Source organism: Conger conger, chromosome 6 (genome assembly GCF_963514075.1).
Source record: "Conger conger chromosome 6, fConCon1.1, whole genome shotgun sequence".
In the NCBI taxonomy this organism is placed as follows: domain Eukaryota; kingdom Metazoa; phylum Chordata; class Actinopteri; order Anguilliformes; family Congridae; genus Conger; species Conger conger.
The window spans coordinates 60,924,126-60,943,259 of record NC_083765.1 but is presented as its reverse complement, the minus strand read 5'-3'; the positions used below and the strand labels follow the sequence as shown (position 1 = coordinate 60,943,259).

The 19,134-nt window shown below is 46.6% G+C and overlaps 1 protein-coding gene across 5 annotated transcripts in view; it reads left to right on the top strand.

The window, feature by feature from the left end:
* LOC133130866 (transcription factor 12-like) overlaps positions 1–19,134 on the top strand; it is a 123,878-nt gene that overhangs the window by 83,295 nt on the left and 21,449 nt on the right. For all 5 annotated transcript variants that reach the window (XM_061245802.1, XM_061245801.1, XM_061245800.1 and 2 more), the window contains 4 exons: positions 13,938–14,037; positions 15,204–15,343; positions 15,501–15,642; positions 16,143–16,210. In XM_061245802.1, the coding sequence (XP_061101786.1) occupies positions 13,938–14,037; positions 15,204–15,343; positions 15,501–15,642; positions 16,143–16,210 (450 nt within the window). The remainder of the gene's footprint in view (positions 1–13,937; positions 14,038–15,203; positions 15,344–15,500; positions 15,643–16,142; positions 16,211–19,134) is intronic.

Sequence of the window (19,134 nt, the reverse complement as noted above, 5' to 3'; positions counted from 1 at the left end):
TAAAGACATTTCTGGGAAAGTGTTGATGAATGTGGTTTTGCCAGCTCTAAATCATTGGAATGGGGTTGAGGGTTAATTCAGAGGAGGCTCTACGGACACTTGGGGCTCTTTAAATGTTGTGCTTGAGGCACCTGCAGTCGAGCCTTAGATTTACGGACGCAGCCAGCCACTACCAGACTTGGCCTTTGTCCTTTATCTCTGGCAAGGGAGCTATTCTCCCTGGAAATGTTACTTTACTGAAAGGTCCCATATTTTAAACATTTTATTTTAGACCCTGCTATCCATGTTTTTGTGGTCTTAAGTACCAAAAACAGTCTCTATCTAGTTTTACATTCTCCCGCATTGGCTTTACCAAGAACAGGCTGTTTGAGTGACTGTGTCTTGATATCAATTAACCTCTGTTCTGATTGGCTGTGAACTGAGTGCTTGGATTTCTTCCAGCTACAAAGTGGGCCTTGCTGAAGGTGGACCTACAGTATGCAAATGAGCGTATAGTTGTGACATCATAAAGTTCCAGTAGTCCCATCGCTTTGTTTCAATGCCCAGTTTCTTCATATGGATTGTGTGGATCTATTTGGCCACTGTGTGCTTTGATACTTTCCCAGTGTTTTTATAGGACCTCCAGCTCCTTCTTAATTCAAATAGTAAGAGAAATGTATTTCTTTCCACTATATAGGACCTTGAAGGGACCCCTCGGTGTGGGCTATCAGTAGCACTCAGTACACGACATGAGCGAAAACACACAAAGAGCACTTCCTGTCTGTGTTTGCTGAGCGGTAAGCTAAAAAGGTGTTGTCCTGCTGATATTTTTACTTTGTGTAAGATTGATGTGGAGTTCTGATGAAATGGCGGCATACAGGTCAAGCAGGAATCTCCAGACTGCCTGGGGGAAAAAAAAGAAAATCTCATTTTGCTTCTCTTTGAACTCCAGCGTCTAATGCAAGGTCAGGAACTGTGAGGGAAGGCCTCTTGTGAACAGGCAGCCCTCTGTACGCAGCGCCTGGTAGCAGCCTTCCAGTCACTAATGCAGCCAGAGACGGGGTTTTGATGTAGCTCTTTCATGTGGGCACTACACTTTGTTCCTGCACCATTCCCCCTTCTTCCTGTGTATCCCGCTTTATTTTCATATTTATGCTTTTCCCGTTCGGCTTTTCCGCCACTGTATACAAGCGGGGCGAAACTTTAAAAATGTTTCTGCTGAATGTGGGCTGGGGTGTTTGTCATACACCCGGCGTGTGTGCCAGTCTCTTTTCTGAATCTGTGGGTTTGTCAGATGGAGGGATTAGAGCTCTCCCCGCCCCACATCTGAAGCTGAGGATGTGATTGTTTAATGTGGCGTTTGCCTCCTGCCCCGTGGAAAACACTGCCTGTCTCTATCCAACCGCCCTTATTTTCTGGTCATGCTGAGAGATGGTGCTCATTCAGTCCCGTTTTCAAGTGCAATTGCAGTCAAAATGCAAAGTCAATAGTCAAGGAAATGTAGTCTCAAATGTAGACTCTTTATCTAATGTCTCCCCATGTGCCAATTCTCTTTAAGTTATTAGGACGATACAATAATACTTTGTAGAGTTTAAAAAAAAAGTTTTTATTATTAAGCGATTATTAATCGCTACTTAGTACGAGCCATTATATCATATTTACTTTAAAGTCATATTTACTTACACTTAATAACTGCTTTCAATTTGGTACGATAAATAATTTGTTTATGGTTGTGTGAGTACTGTGTAGAAGCCTTTGGCATGGTCTCTGAACATGGAGCACCGTCAGGGTACCATAGCTTTACTTTGGGGGTTCTTTTATTCACATTCTGGGCCATCACACTTCAGTGTGAGGGAAAAAGCTCTGCGGAATGAGTTTGGTTTAACATTAAAAACTGTTCCCTCGCTGCCCTTGAGATGAATACAGTATGCCTCCATTTTGAAACTACAGTTCTGGACTTTCAGTACCTGCACAGAATCAACTCCTGTGTAACTCCTGCACGAGGCCGCCCCCCCGTTCGCTTTTTTAAAATGCGTATGTGGCTGCGAAGTCACGTTGCACACCTGCGCAGTCAGCGATAAATGTCGGGAACTGTAAGCTATTCCGGTCGTGTGAACGAAAAAAATTGCTTGTACACTTTTTTTCCCCCCCCAAGTATTTCATGTAATACAAAAGAAATAAATGGACATTAATGTGTATTAGAAATAGGCAGTTACAGTGAGTGCAGAAGCCTTTCCTTGGCGCGTGTTTAAGCGGTTTAAGCGCTGGTCGTGTAGGACAGGAAGTCCAGGGGACGGGTGACGTGCATGCTCCAGGCAGAGGTCTAGACGAGACGCGGGAGTGGGTCAGACGGTCGCTGTGGACGGTGGGTGGGGCGGGGGGGGAGGGGCGGGGGGACCACGGCTCACAGGGTGTTTTGATTGGATTGACATCGGGCCCATTCACAGCCCTGGGGAACTGGCAGCGTGACAGGCCTTCACAGTGAACCCAGGCCTGGCACAGTCCTCTTAGGCACTCTCAATTTTTTAATACGAATATATATATATGCCCAAGACACCTGCACCGGCGCTTCCTCAATAACAAACACATAAAGGTTTCTGCAACAGATGGATATTCCATTATGTTTTTCGTTTTCTGTAACCCTGTGGGATTACTTTAAAAAAAAAAAAAAAAAAAGGCAAATAATCAGGTTCAGTCTATGTCATTGTTTTTGCATTTGTAAATCTTTAAATCTTTATATGCATTCTCATTAGTTTTACAATGGTGCTAATGCGTATACTAATTAACAAAACTAGGTTTATTAAATGTAATCAACAAACAGGAGGCGGGGTGTTTTTGGACAGAGATTGGGTTCCAGAGGGGGTCAGAAAAGGGACCCAAGGGGAGAACTTTGGGCACCATAGTGTGGTGTAGAGGGGTTGGGAATGTGTTTTTGGTGGTGTTGGGAAAGCATCTGTTTCAGTCAAGGAAGCATGGGCACGGCAGTGAGGTGGAAGGGGGATGCAGAGGTGCATGATGGGATTGAAGCGTATGGGTCAGACCACACGGAAGGCAGCCTCCAGTCTGAAGCCAATCGGACAGCTCGGCCAGCAGGCACGGAGCCCAGATTAAATCTAGCAGGAACCGCAGGATGAGGATGTGTGTGTGTGTGTGTGTGTGAGTGTGTGTTTACTCTGCAAAGCGCCCAGACAGCCTGCATTATAAACGACACACTCCAGCATCCAAGTCCAACTCTGCACAGCACATGTAGGGAATTAGGAAAATTAGGTCAGTGGGAACAGGAAATGGCCAGAGTTCTAAAACGGGTGAAAGCTTTGTGTGTGTGACGGTCATCCTCTTCATCCAGACAACAAGCGGCCAGTTACTTTAGCTTGGTTAGCTTTGTGCCGTTTAGAGTGAGATAAATAAAATAGTCTGGTGTGACTTGAATATTAAAATGGTTTGAAGCACTGCAGAATATGTTCTCCTTGGATTTCAGCTGCAACATTTGTGTCTGGCCACTGCCAAATAGCAGAGGTAGCAGAATTTATTTTAGCCAGCCTTAGCACTGTAAGAAAAAACACCTTTGTTTAAATTTGGACTGTTACATTCATCCACAAATAAGTTATTTCAACCAGAGATAGCAGCCGGAATTTGAAGCATTGTATAAATAGACAGACGTCGATAACTAAAATGGCATTATGGCGAGAGTGCTCGTATATTTAGAACACACACTTATAATAGTCCTTTCTTCGTTTCTCACATTTAAGGTGTCTTTCACGTCACGTCCTCTTCAACACAGTTCAACGCAGTCCCCCACTGGGAATCAGAACGTCCTGCTTGCTCACACGTTAACTACATATACAATCCACTTTGTTTCTTTGCATGATATCTTTCTGGTGCTCACAAAAGTGGATCATTGCAGCCCCCTGAACTGAAGTAGCCACACAGTGTGATGCCAATGACTTTCGGGCTTCCTTCTGGGCAATCCTGTCCAATAGAAACTGCGCGACAAAATATTATATTTTCCGTGACACAATAAAATTGTACAGGTGTTGTGCGACACTTTTGAAAATGTGTTCTTTTTGTCATTCGACTCTTGCCACAAAGGTTGTGTGACGAAGTATACATGTTATTGGCTTAATGGTGTCGAACTCAGTCTGTGGCTTTGCTCTCATCTCTTTCTGCACCCAGACAGAGCAGGTGAAAGCACGGTAACGTTAGGGGGGAGGCTGTGTGAATGGGGGAAGGGCAGTTGCAGAAAGACACCCTCCCCCCAGTTCCTTGGATTTATTTCCCCTGACCGTCTTGTTCCAGCCAGGTGGGGAGCATGTCTTCAGCGGCGTTTCGGGTCACATGACCTCAGGGCTGTCTGTCTGACGAAGTTCAGAACCAGAGGAGTTTGATGGTGGGTGGTTAACCCTTCACGTGTGGGTTTAAGAAGAGGGTGGGACCGGCAGATGGGGTCAAAGGGCACAGGCTACTCTGAGCTCTGGGGAAGGGATCAGGGTCACAGCCATGCAGTTCGTGGAGTGGGACATTTTCAGAAAAGTAGAGACTAGACCCACATACAGTACATTAAATATTCGGGCCAATGATTTTATTTGCCATGAAAGGGTCCACTCATGAATCATTGTCTCAGAAAGTGAGTGTCTCAACAAGCACTTCAGTCGTGTAATAAGGCTTAAGATATTTTTTTCTCTCAAGTAGATAGTTTTAAATTAATGTTTACTTGACAAGTTAAATGTTCTAATGAGTCAAACTATCTTCACTTGTTGGCAATATTTTTGGATTATTTAGCAAAACATTTAAGGAAGGAAGATTAAGATTAAGTCTAATACTTTTTTGGGTATTTGCAGTGAAGTGCACCCCATATTAGAGTATGGCCAACAAAGTGATAAACCTAACCAAATGTAATTTACTATTGAAACTCACGTTCCTTGAGCTTGTGTCCATACAACACACATGGGTATGTTAGCTTGTGTTGAGGTTGGCTCATTACTATGTTTGTTGGCTTCTGCGCTCTCCCTTTGTTCTCTGTTAGTTTTTCATAATGAACTGGACTCGTTTCCCAGACGGGGCTTGAAGCGGGTCCAGATTCAGAGTGCTGTCAGTGGGTAGATTCCACGTTTGGGCGAAAAAAAAAAAAAAATTGAGAACAGAAACGTAGAACAAAAGGAAAACATCTAAGTGTTGGGTGGCTTTCTCCATCACACAACAATAATGTCCTTAATGCCTTCTTCTTTGGAGAAGAAAGGTTTTTCTCCGACGAGGCAGATGAAAGAGGCCCACACAGGCCTGTGGAACTGGTTCAGAAGGCTGCTTCTGAGCCCCACGTCGTCGGTCATAGGTCAGCATGGCCAGGGTATCTCGCAGGGAGAAACAGGGATAGGCAGCACTTTGAAAGTGGCTCGCACTAAGATAGCACAATCGCTGTTTTGGTTTTACCCCCCTACCCCCTTGTGCTCCGCCCGGTCACAATGGGGTGGAGGGGGGTGGAGGGGGGTGGAGGGGGTGGGAGAATTGGCGCGTCACGCTGCCCTTGTCTGGCCCTCCCCTAGGCTTGACGTCACGGCCGGGCCCCTCCACAGCTGGGGCTGGTTTTAAACAGCGCTGTTTACAGCAGGGGCTCCCTGGGGGGGGGGAGCTCAGAGAGGGGTGGCTGTCAAGAGGTCACACACACACCCACCATACGCGCACACACACACACGCACACGCACACGCACACACGCACACACACCCACCATACGTGCACACACACACCCACCATACGCACACACACACACACCCACCATACGTGCACACACACACCCACCATACGCACACACACACACACCCACCATACGCGCACACACACACACACACACGCACACCCACCATACGCACACACAAACGCACACACACACACACACACACACACACACACATACTTCCACCATACGCACACACACACACGCACACACACACACCCACCATACGCGCACACACACACACCCACCATACGCGCACACACACACACACACACGCACACACACACACACACACACACCCACCATACATGCACACACACACGCACACACACACACCCACCATACGCGCACACACACACACACACACACACACACACACTTCCACCATTCACACTTTGCACACACACACACACACACACACACTCTTTCTGTCTCTTTCATCCCCTCCCTCTCTTATGATCACAATATCTCTTTCAAAACAAGCATGTCTTAACAAGCCTTTTAATCTTGTAATAAGACTTTTTTTTTCATCTTTAATGTTGAAAATATTAGCTTGTTTTAAGTCAATGTTTGCTTGACAAGTGAAGTTTCTTATTCCATTGCCAAATTTAGAAATGAATCTGTCTTGCCTCATCAGCAAATTGTTTGTCTTATTTAGCAAAAATGTAAAATAAATAAGATTTTGTCTCAATATAAGACTAAAAACTTGTAATTTTTTTGCACTCTGTAAGGTTAGATTTGGTCTACTCGATCAGGATATAATGAAACATTACTAAGAAACTGAAGCGAGTACCCCTCTCGGCTCCCCTGTCCAGTAAGATGGTTGCTGATTGGCCAGTTTGTGGAGTTTGGATGCGGGTGAAGCAGACGGCTTTACCAATGGAATGACCGCGGCCCTGCTGTCCATCCCAGCCGCTTATTCGGTTACAACCATAACAACATTGGTTTAAAAATGTTCGAGTTCTAATTCCAGCTGCAGTTTTCCCCTGAAAAACCTATGGTTTTTTAACTCTGCAAATAATATATTTTTCATTTTAAATACACCTGTATGTTTGGTTTCCCTCCTTCCTCTGTCTCTGTTTGATGTTCTTCCTCTTGCACACTTCCACATGCACACACAAGCACAACACCCTCTCTCTCTTGCTCACTCTCGCTCGCTCTCTCTCCCGCTCCCGCTCATGCTTTTCCTTGCTCGCTCTCTCTCTTTCTCGCTCTGTTTAGCTTTGCATCAGCACTTGTGAAGCTTAGGGGGGGAGAAAAAAATAAAAACCTTGGCCGATCCCAACTCCACCCCCTTTCCCCCGCCTGCTGGCTGGAATGGTTCAGCCTGGATTTGCATAAGTTCCCTGTGAGTAGATCCATGTGTGGAGGCCCGGTCTAAAGGAATTAGTCCTCTCTGAAGGGGTGGATGTATGTCTCGGGAGGAGGGCTGTGTGCTGTTACCGAGCCCTGAGACTGTACACTTGCTTGCTTCTACGCTGCGATTTTGCTGAAGCCCATCATGTATTGCGCTTACCCTGTCCCTGGTGTGGGCAGCAACTCTTTAATGTACTACTACAACGGCAAGTCGGTGAGTGGCCCTCTTCACTGTGTGTGTATGCTTGTGTGTGTCTGCGCGTGTGTGTAAGAGTTTGCATTTGTATGGGAAGTGCAGAAATGGCTTGGCTGCCAGTGGTCAGTGTGTCTGTCTGTCTGTCTGTGTGTGTGTGTGTGTGTGTGTTTTCGTGTGTGTGTGTGTTTTCGTGTGTGTGTGTGTGTGTGTGTGTGTTTTCGTGTGTGTGTGTGTGTGTGTGTGTGTGTGTGTTTTCGTGTGTGTGTGTGTGTGTGTGTGTGTGTGTGTGTGTGTGTGTGTGTGCGCGCGCGCGCGCGTGTGTGTGTGCTCCGTGCAGCCGTGTTGGTCTTCCTGGCCCGGGCTTCTGTGCCACAGTGTACTGTGTGTTTTTATTTGCTGGACCTCCGCGTCACGTTTCAGTCTCAGTCTGCTGTCCCCCCACAACTTTTAGAAAAAAGACACGCCATGCACGTCATGTAATATCGTAGTTTAATCTCATGCTAATCATGTTAATATCAAGTTATGAACTTTTCTTTATGAAGTTGTTCCTGGCTTGTGCTTTGAAAAAGATAACATCTGTGTAAAAGTAGAATATTTTTTGAGCTCTTGAAACAATGTGTGTGGGTCACTTTAGCGTTTAATTGGAAAAGACCCACGTCACCCCCTTTTATAAGCCTCTCTCAGTCAGTCAGGAGTTGAATAAAGTTCCTGCAGCTCTGAGTGTGTTTTTCCTGGCTGGTTTTCACGGTGCTCAGACACAGTCTGGGAATGGCGAGAGTGGTAGAGGCGGCCGTGCGGAGGTTCGGTTTTCCCGTTCAGCTCGGCTGTTATTCCATCTGCTTTTAATCCGAGCGGCATTCCTCACGCACCAGGAGCCCAGCTGCGTCCCTCAGAACCGCCGCCTCCACCGGCACTTTGATACGACGTGCTCGCCAAAACCTCACTCGCCGAGCCTTTCCACACACACACACACACACACACACACACACGCGCGCGCGCACACACACGCACACACACTCACACACACTCTCACACACACTCACACACACTCACACACACACTCACACACACACGCACACACACTCACATACACACGCACACACACACACACACACTCACACACACACACACACGCGCACACGCACACACACACACACTCACATACACACACACGCACACACACACGCACACACACTCACATACACACACGCGCACACGCACACACACACAAGCACACACGTGTTTACGGAGAGGTGGGAATGCCATCGCAGGTGTAAGAGGGGTAAGGTGCAGACCCTGCACTCTCAGAAATTAATGGACGAAAAAGAGCCTAAAAAGGTTCACATTGTGGCTGGGATGGTACCCTAGAACTACATACATTTGTTCCCCTGTGCCCCTAGCCAGCAATATATAATTAATATTGTAACTTTTTACTTGTAAATGTACTCATTTGTACCCAACATTACTGTACTTTCAGGGTACATTTGGGAAATTTCATCCTTGGAGAAGAAAAATGTACCTCCATTGAGGCTTTATTTCTGCGACCCAGGAGAAAAAGAGTATTTCACAAGTGTCTTGGGTGATGAAAAGGTTGCAGTGAAAATATAAATATTTAATTTAATTTTAATTGAGGGTCCTGTTATGTTAAGACAAATACAGTACTGTATAGAGCTTACTGAAGCTAAACATGTATGTCCTTGGGTGAGGGTCTCAGGAGGTTAAGTGTACTTGAAGTATAATGGAAGTTTATGTAGAGAGTGCGTTGTGTGCCGTGTGGTCACATGGACTGTGACACGGACAGGGCCCTGTGTTGTGCTCTACCGCGGGTTTTACCGGGAGGCAGAGCTGCATTTAACATCCAGCGTGTGTGTGTGTGTGTGTGTGTTTATCTATCTACAACTAATCACGCGCCCCCCGCTCAGAGCTGCTTATGGACTACGATTACACGGCGATTACAGCGTGCTCTGTTCTGTAACACAGTCGCCGAAATTCATTTAAAAAGCTTTTTCAAAAAAGAGAGAAAATACTTAAGGATTTGCAGCATAGAATTTACATTTTTAAAAATTGATCTTTGTGTCGTGTGGATGAAATCCGTCTGGAAAAGTAAATACGTTCCAGACTTTTAAAAGCATATCCTTTCGTACAAAAACTGTTTTGTCTGTTAATATTTCATATTTAGAACAGAGTAGAGGTAGAGAAATATAGTGTAGCTGAACTCATGCCTGGGTTTTATCCCTCCAAATTCCACAGTACAGCCAGTGCTTTTGTTTCTGCACGGCTAAAGGCCACTTTGATCTTTTATATTAAGTATTTCCAGGCTTGCGTTGCAGGCAGGAAGAGGGGGAAAATTGCTTGCATGTGGGCAGAATGGGTCCGGTCTGAACTTTATGATCCTGGTAGTTGGTAAATACTCCATACATTTTTTAGCCATGTGGAGCAGGCTTCAAATAGTTTTATTTAATTTTAAGAATGCCTAAACGCTACGGGCCGCTAACTGGAACAGAAGTGGCGTTCGCTTGTTCGAACGTCGTTGTTTAGGGTCTTGAGGTCAGGCCCTTTGTCACACGTCATCCTAACATCTTCGTGAGCTCTGAGATTTTATGAGGTGTGAAGGGTTTTATTTCCTGTGCTCCTGCCGTTGAGTAGGGAAGGTTTCGGGAATGCTTGTGTGTGTCTAAGATGCTGGCCTTCCTGTCCTGAATGGAATAAGTAAAATAAGGACTTTGTGAGTGAGGTGCTGTGAAGTTATTGCTTTTACACAATCCTTTGAGTAAAGAAATTAATTCTTATAGCAGTAGAACATGTTGGGATTCTGACATTTGAATGTTGTCATTGTTCAGTTTACCAACATGCGTGATAGTGAAGTAAATTCATGTATTTTTGCTGGTGCTGAAAGGGACTTTGATTCTTCGGCTCTTTGAAAGGCGTTTCTCTGAAAAGGCTTGAACAGTTTGCTTCAGGAAACGAAGAGCTTTAAGTTCTCATTCAGCTGAGTTTTACAGCAAGCTGGCCGAGTCACCTCAGAAAGCTCAACATGTCTTATCAGGAGAAAGGCTGCCTTTCAATCTGCGGCCTATTGTGTTGGACCTGTGTGCTTTTCGGCTGGAAAAGTGCATCAGATATTTTTACATCAAAAGAAAAGGCTCTGGGCTGCACGCGATTCAAAATATTGACTTGCAGAGACAGGATATTTTGCTGTCACTTGCAACCAATTACTTTGAACTGTCCTGCCTGCACTTTTGTTGTATACCTGTTTTTGTGTGGTAGCTTAATAATTTATTTCAGCTGCTTTTTTCCCAGAGCCATTCAGAGCGTCCGCCTGTTGACAGTTTAATGGTGCGTTTGTGCTTTTTGATCAGGGAGGTGTTCGGATCAGAGACGGGTGCCACGGGATAAGGTGTGTGTGTGCGTGTGTGTGTGTGTGTGCGTGTGTGTGCATGCATTCAAGCTACGGAACAGCTTTGGGAATCTATTCTCATAATTTACAACAATACACACATTGTAAACAAATTTAAAACATGAAAGCTCTTCATTGAAGTCACAAAACCCTTATGTAACCCACTGTTTTCTCAGAAGTGAAACACTCACCTGTGAATCTGAAGGCTGGAGTTAGCCTTCACCTGCTCTTTGGGTTCTCATGAGTCCTTTTTTCATCCTTTTCACACTTGCTCGCAAAAGCAAAACGTTTCATACAAAAAAGTGTAATTGACAGCTCTTTAATCAGAGACCTAATAAAGGAAACACAGCGCATTCGGCCCCTCCCCCTAGGGACCAGCGGATTGGACAGGGCTCAGCGGGGGGCGGGACGGGGGCTCCTGGTGTTGGGAAGGCTTTATTAACGGGTCGAGCGGTTAGCCGAGGGCAAGAGGACAATTAGCTTTATCCTCTGCCATATGCTGCCCTGTCTCGGGCTCAGACGAGGGGGGCTGACCTGGGATCAGTCTGGGAGCCGTGCCAGTGGGGTCGTCCGTGGAGTAGTGTTTCACCGAGCGAGCCCAGGAGAGCATGTGTGTGTGTGTGTGTGCGCGCGTGTGTGTGTGTGTGTGTGTGCGCGCGTGTGTGTGTGTGTGTGCGTGTGTGTTTGTGCATGTGTGTGTGTGTGTGTGTGTGTGTGCGCGTGTGTGTGTGCATGTGTGTGTGTGTGTGAGTGTGTACGTGTGTGTTTCTGCATGTGTGTGTGTGTGTGCGCCTGTGTGTTTGTGTGTGTGTGTGCGTGTGTGTTTGTGCATGTGTGTGTGTGTGCGTGTGTGTTTCTGCATGTGTGTGTGTGTGCGTGTGTGTATTTGTGTGTGTCTGTGGTCCGCCGCTGTTGATGTTGCAGAGGGAGATGTTCTCTCCCGTGCTCTGGTACATCAAAGCAGGAGGGGAGCAGGTGCAGAGCAGGATAGAGCTGTGCTGTATGAACCTGTGTGTGTGTGTGTGGGGGGGGGGGGTTCACGTGTACTTGTGTGTGTCTGTATGTTCACATCTGTGTACGCTTGATTACGTGTATGTGCCTGATTTGTGCTTATTTGTGTTTGTCCTGTCCCCATTCCGAATTAGGTCAACTAATGAGATCCATAATTTTCTTTGTACAGCAGTTCAGACGCTGCATATGTGTTTCTCCAAATAAACACTTTATAGTCAAACAAGAAAAAAACATTGAACAAAACGCACATTTTGGTTCGCAGGCTAACAAAATCAAAGAAATGTGTAATGTTTGTAACAATTTTTTCACAAAGCTGAATTTAATGGGGACCTTGCTCAGGAAATGCCTTTTCCAGTTCCTGGTGTTTGTGCAACATGAAAAGACGTTTGCCGACACACAGCCGGGCGGCTGATTGGCACTGCAGGCGGCCGGGTGATGAGAGACCCCTGGCCGAGATTTGTGCTGCGTCCTCTGGTCGTAAACGAGAGAGACTGCCTGTGTGTGTGTGTGTGTGTGTGTGTGTGTGTGTGTGTGTGTGTGCGCGCGCGTGTGTGTGCGCGCGCGCGCGCGCGTGTGTGTGTGTGTGTGTGTGTGTGTGTGTGTGTGCGCGCGTGTGTGTGTGTGTGCGCGCGCGCGTGTGTGCGTGTGCGTGTGTGTGTGTGTGTGTGTGTGTGCGCGCGTGTGTGTGCGTGTGCGTGTGTGTGTGTGTGTGTGTGTGTGTGTGTGTGTGTGTGTGTGTGTGTGTGTGTGTGCCGCATTCGGCCCCCATCTGGAGGGAGTGAAGTCAGGGGGCGACATTGGGCCGGGCGTTTGATCCTGCGCGTTCGCCTGGCTCCCGCACAGCTGCCCCTCTCTCCTGTCTGTTCGCTGTTAAAGAAGGGAAAGCCATAAAGAAGAAATCAAAACAGAGGGATTCTCTTCTGCTCTGCTCTGTGACTGGCCATAGACATGTAAGGGTATGAGTTACTATCCTGGTTTAATTCCCGTCTGAGGGAACGGTGTGGGTGGTGAGAAGGGCCATGCATATCATTTGCCATTTTCAACCAAGCCCAGTGGAGACTAGAATGATTTTCTTCTTGTATTTTGATGCGATGGTTATGACTTATGTAATATGCAATATAAATATAATGTGTGTTGCGAGATCTTTGCAGATTCAGACACCTTTTCTTTTCTTAAGAAAAGGGCAAGCTAAGCGTTTATGTGGTTGCGCAACATAGGTCTGCTCCTCTGACCTCTGAACTCTGACCCTGACGGATCAGCCGTTTTCAGTGGCGGTACTTTGAGCAAAACGTAGAAGTCCCAGTATGGTGTACCAACCTGTTCCAGCCCACTTCAAGCGCTGGTACTACAACTGACTACAACGGCCTTTTTACTGGCGAGAGAATCTGGATGGATGCGGGCAGAACACAGTACAGAGAGCTTCAAATCAGTGCCAGTACACTATAAAAATGATAGTCTTTCACAAAAGTGCAAAACGTAGAAGCAGTGCCGCAATACTCACCGGCCTACTGTATACTGGCCCACTTCAAGTACCGACTGTACGGGGGTTCACTTCCTGTGCTGGGCTCCTCTTTGCATGCTGGGAAATACTGTATCAACATGTGCTCAAAATACCTAGCATGCTACACATACTGCATTTTTATGGAAATCAGCCTGAAATTTAGTATGAGTAGTATGCTAGTATGCTGTTTCAAACACAGCCATAGTCTCTGTGACCTTCTTCCCTCAGCTCTATGTCTGTAATTAATAAATATAGTTCTTAATTTGCCCCTCATAATAATTGGTTGTGGCTTTCAAAGGCCAGTGTGCAGAAACAGTATGAATGTAGTCCGTCTGTAGCAGATGAAAGGACGGCCGTCTTGATTTAGCTTTGATACAGCTGGCGGGGGCGAGCAGGGTGGGGGGGATGAGGCATGGGATTTGTCATAATAAACGGTCCTGAATCGGGATTAGGAGGCTCATTGATCCCCAGCTCATACCGTACATCAAACCGGCCGCGTTCTCCCTGTCTTTAAAAATAGCCGCACTTCCAAGCAGCCGCTTCCCGCGCGCGCGCTCCGGCTGACGCGCGCTGATAAATATTCTCCAGGTCGACCGAGACGAATGGCCGCGTCGTCGCCGTCGCGTCGCGCCCGTACGAGGGCGCGTGCCTCAGGCCGACGGGACTGAACCCGAACTCGTACGCCGTCGGCCTGGCGCCAACAGTGTTAACATTGGTCTGGTAGTCCCTGCTGCTCGCTGACTGGTGTCTGTTGTGGTGTTTTGGCAGGTTTATGCGCCGTCTCCAAACTCGGAAGACTTCAACAGAGATTCTCCCTCGTTCCCATCCCCCAAGCCTCCGGGGAGCATGTTCGCAAGCACTTTTTTCGGTGAGTAAAACTTCTGAACAGCTGTCAGGATTCACGCGACTGTTGGTGGCGATATGGCGTTTGGATTTGCACGCATTGGCCGGCCGCAGAAAGAGCATTATTCTGCGTGTTTTCCCTTGGGCCTACACGTCCGTGGGCCCTTCCAACCGCTTCGGCTGTCTGTTACACTTAAGAAAGGTGCTTCGTTTTTTCGGAGTTAACTCTCCAGGCACACATGGAGCTAATTTGCTGAAATGTTGTGTTTGTCTTGGTTTCAGATGAGATTAAACGGCTGTAAACAACTTGTCGAGCAAAGGTTGTGTAAAAGTCGAGCGTGTCCTACAGACCTTGTGTTTCTGAGCAGCCCTGTTCACTTGTTTGTTGTGTTCGGTTTTATCAGTGTAGTCTGTAGCTCTTGTACTTCCTCTCTTTTCCCTAGCTAAACTGGTTGGCAGGAAGAGAAGTCGTATTACAGAGCATTTCTGCTCCCACGCCAGGTCACTCCAGCTGTATGGTGTCTGTAGAGAATCTCAGCTTGTAGATGGAGATTGATTGTAGCCTGAGAGAACTTTGTGTGTAAATCAGTTGGATCATTACTGGCTCAGGGCAGATTGGCCTTTCAGATGTTTCTCCACCCTATTCAGGCCTGTGCTGAGAGACTGGGCCTGGCTCTAGTCCCGTTATTACATCAAGATGGGCTGTGTGTCTTTCACAAACACTTCATTTTATGTCAAAAGCTTGGGAGCCTGTAGATGAATATCACTTATTTTTGGGGGTTTTTGCCAACTACGCTTTTAATTTTTTTACATTTAATTTGTTGTCAAACCGGAATTAGACATCAATCCGTATGTTGGAACCATCTGCTGATTTGAATGAATGTGGAGGTGAGTTTGGAATTGTTTGATTTGTGAATAGAGACACTTATGTTTTTTAGAGCAGTCTTATATTTATTAGGGGCAGTCTGTAGCCTGGTGGCTAAGGTGCTCGACTGGGGCCTGGAAGATTGGTGGTTCAAGCCCCGGTGTAACCACAGTAAGATCAGTGCAGCTGTTGGGCCGTTGAGCGAGGCTGTTAACCCCACATTGCTCCCAGGGGGGATTGGCCCCTTCTTGGTATAATCAACAGTTTGTTGCTATGGATGAAAGCATCAGCTGAATAACTATTGTTTTTTTACATTTGTAATTTAGATGGAACACACCATTCCTCTGACCCCTGGAGCTCGTCGAACGGGATCAGCCAGCCCGGCTACGGGGGAATGCTGGGAGGGTCTTCATCTCATATGCCGCAGTCTGGAAACTACGGCAACCTGCACTCGCACGACCGACTGGTGAGGCGGTGCTGATAGCCTGGATGTGTTAGCCCTGATGCGCTAGCCCTGATGTGCTAGCTTTCATGCATTAGCCCTGATGCACTAGCCCTGATGTGCTAGCTCTCATCACGTGTGTTCTCTGACGCGGTTTAACCCCTCCCATCCTGTGTTCCAGAGCTATCCAGGCCAATCGGTGTCACCCACAGACATCGGTGCCAGTCTTCCTCCCATGTCCAGCTTCCACCGCGCCAGTGGGGCCTCGCCATTCGCCAATGCCTCCCACACCCCGCCCATCAGCACCACCGAGAGCATCATGGGTAAGGCCACACTTCTGCCTGGAGGGACCAACATGCACATTATCCTCCACACCACTCCAGGAAGCTTATGTGCCAATTTCTGTGTTTCCAATTCATTTCTGTCCCCTGTAGGGGGGCTTCTGGTCTTAATCTCAATAAACAAACATGCTATTGTATTCTGCTGAAACCTACAGTAGTAGAGTACAGTATTTTTGAAACACGTTTATATCATGCAAGATTTTTTACTTACATTTTTGGTAATGCTTTAATTTACAGCCCATCAAGTACCTAGGACTTACTGGGTACTTTTTATGTAACCATTTTGACTTTGAGGTAACTACTAGCTGTAAAATGTATTTACAGAGTACTTGCATATGGCAATTACTGACTTTGTTTCATAGTACCTCTTACCACTGGAATCAAAGTAGTTACCTAGTAATTAGTTGTGTATTCTGCTGAGTTTCAGGAGGTTGTCTGCTTGTGTATTTATTGCCGTAATATTGATTTCTCCTTTTCCGCAGCAGGTAACCGGGGTAACACTGCGGGAGGGTCACAAACCGGAGACGCACTGGGCAAAGCCCTGGCCTCGGTAAGCCTGCCCTGCCTCACCTGTGTGCGTGTCATACCAGCCTTCGTTCTCACTGTGAGAGAGAGGGCTTCTCCCTGTTTAGACATTGTTAAGTTATATTACAGGCATTTGGAAGATTATCTTATTCCCAGCGACGATTCAAAGTGCATCACCATAACAAGTGTGCTAACACCCAAAAGGGAAGTACAGTTCCAAGTTCTAGAAGTGACTTGTACTCTGTAGAGTACTCTGTTGAGAAACAGCAATAAAATTGGCAAATGAGTGCAATAACTACAACGGACAGATTACATAGCTAATTATAAATTGCAGGGAGGTTGGCAGGGGTGGGGTAGAGGTAAGTCTTCAGTTTGCGCCTTGCGTTTGGAGAGGACAGAGCCACTAATGTGAGCTGAGTAAGTGGGCGAATTGGAGCAGGGTTTGTCTCTCAGGAAGGGAAGGATACGGCCAGGCAGGGCCAGGTTACCAGGGTAACGCGGGGTCCGTTGTTCCGTGGTCGTTGCTTGGCTGGGGCAGCCGGATCCTTCCTTGGATTGCTGGGTGTCGAGGCTGCTGTAGGGACCGTGTGTAGTCCAAACGCCACACACACAGCACAGCTGTTCCCATGAGCTACTGAGACAAAGCCCTCTCAGATACAGACAGCAGCCAGAGAAATTATGAGGCAAATCCCAGTCGTGCTAGAAGGACTCCTTACTTAACTTCACATGGACTAGCCTGAAGTAAAATATAAAGTTAAACCAGCGGTCTCACTCCTGGTCTGCAGGGTGTGCTGCTTTTTGTTTTCACCTTAATATCAGAATCAATACAGACTCAAGAAACCGAGTGAATTAACTGTGTAATTAGCACTTATTTGATCAATGAAAGCAGTTGAGTAACAACAAAAGCCTGCAAACCCTGGGGCTCTCCAGGACCAGGAGTGAGGACCACTGAGTTAAACCATATACTATAAAATATAGTTAACTGGAGTGTGTTTTTTCCACTTGTGCTAGTTTAGACGGTAACATATGCACTCTGTTGAGAGGCTAATAAATAAACCCAGTCAAAAATACAGCACTGTAGATGAGAAGTGTCTGCCATTTCATATTTGTGGTGCCCGTGCTGTATGTTTCAAAATCACCTGGGGGATTTTCACTCGGAATGTAGAATCTTTTGTGGTTGTGCTCAATTTCACGGAAAACTGCAACTCTGTGCCAACCCAACACACCCCCCCACCCCCCCGACCCACAAAAAAGAAGCTGTTTCAGCATCCTATATGGGTTGAACATTTTCTGTAAACCAATACCACATGCTGAAAAAATGCCCCACTTCAAACTTTAAGAGAAGTGACCTTTGTTGTTGCTATGGGTATTAACCATCGTAGTGAATAATACCATGATTAAAGGTCCGAGGATATGTTAGCAAATGTTTTTTTTGGACCTAATCCTGGATAATTGCGCTCCTAATCTCAGAGTGTACAAGAAAGGGAATTTTACATTTATAAAAAAAAAACGGTTGGCAAAGCCTATGGATTATGCATTCGTTTGGATAATCAACCAGTCTAGATCTAAAATCTGGGTATTTGTGCTGTTTTTTTCAAACACGTTTCACCGAGCGCTCGCCGAACAATAACCCCCCTAAGATTGTGTCTGCAGAGAGTTCTCTGAAAAGACGGAAACATCTGGTACGTTTCGGGGTCTGGTTTCGAATCGAAGCGCACTTTTGTTTCTGAATGGGCTGCTGCCGGTGACGGAGAGAGTGTTTAACCGACAGTGTTTTAGTTACAGGGCCGCTCCCCTTGATTGCTTTCCCTTTCATAGATCTCATGCTCCTCTGAACCCAGATCACGGCCCCATACAAATTTGTCTCAGGGGGAAAAAAAGAGGTTAATGGCTTTCTTTTTGACACAGCGGAGACGGGAGGTAAAAAATAAAATGTAATAAGCAACACGGGGGGGAAGTGCAACACGGGGGGGGAGACGACACACAAGCGCGCAGGCTGAAAGGGGGAGGGGGCACAACCATAATCAGAAATTAAGTCTTTTTGTATTCGCAGACTCAATTCCATTAGCATGACAAAGCTGCTGTGAAATGGACACGGTTGGGCTGGGGGAGGGAGGGGGGAGATGGGGGTGTGTGTGTGCGGTGGGCTGGGGGGAGGGGGGGCACTGCACGCTAAGAGGGGGGCGGGCAAGATTTGGAAACGCAGCAGTTCAGCTCAGCGGCTAGCCATTGTGTAGCTTTTGTTTGCAGATCTTTTCAGCGGGCCCATCTCATTGGCCCCCTGCCATCAACGGGCCCTTCTCATTGGCCCCCTGCTGCAAATGGGCCCTTCTCATTGGCCCCCTGCCGCCCAGGGGTAGCGGTCTGAGGAAGGCCGGAGTCTCAAGCCGTTGTGAAACTGCGTCGTGTCCCATTTCCCACTTTCACAAATTCATCAAGACATTACGAGCAGGTCAGTTAGGTTTAGCAAGGTCAAGTATCATGGTCAACTACCACCTTTTTAAAAATAAGCTCTTCACTGGATTTTGAAAGTTGCTGCTTGGATTTAAATAAGATTACAAACTAGTGCCTTCCACCATGTTTTAGAGCAGGGCTGCCCAACCCTGTTCCTGGAGATCTACCACCCTGTAGGGTTTCACTCCAACCCTAACAATTCACATCTCTTTCAGCAGCTTGAGATCTCATTGAGTTACTAATTCATAAAATCAGGTGTACCAAATTTGAAATTTGAAATGAAAATCTACATGCTGGTAGATTTCCAAACCAATTACCTTCGTTTTCTGACAGCTCCATAAACGACGCTGGTTAACTTCTCTAGTTCAGCGCAGTAAAATCTTCATGATACACTTGCAGTCTGGCCTGTAGCTGGTGCTTATACAAATGTCAGATCAAGATACGATAGAGCTAATTGAATGATTAAGAGCAGAAGTTCTGTGTTACAATCCTGAA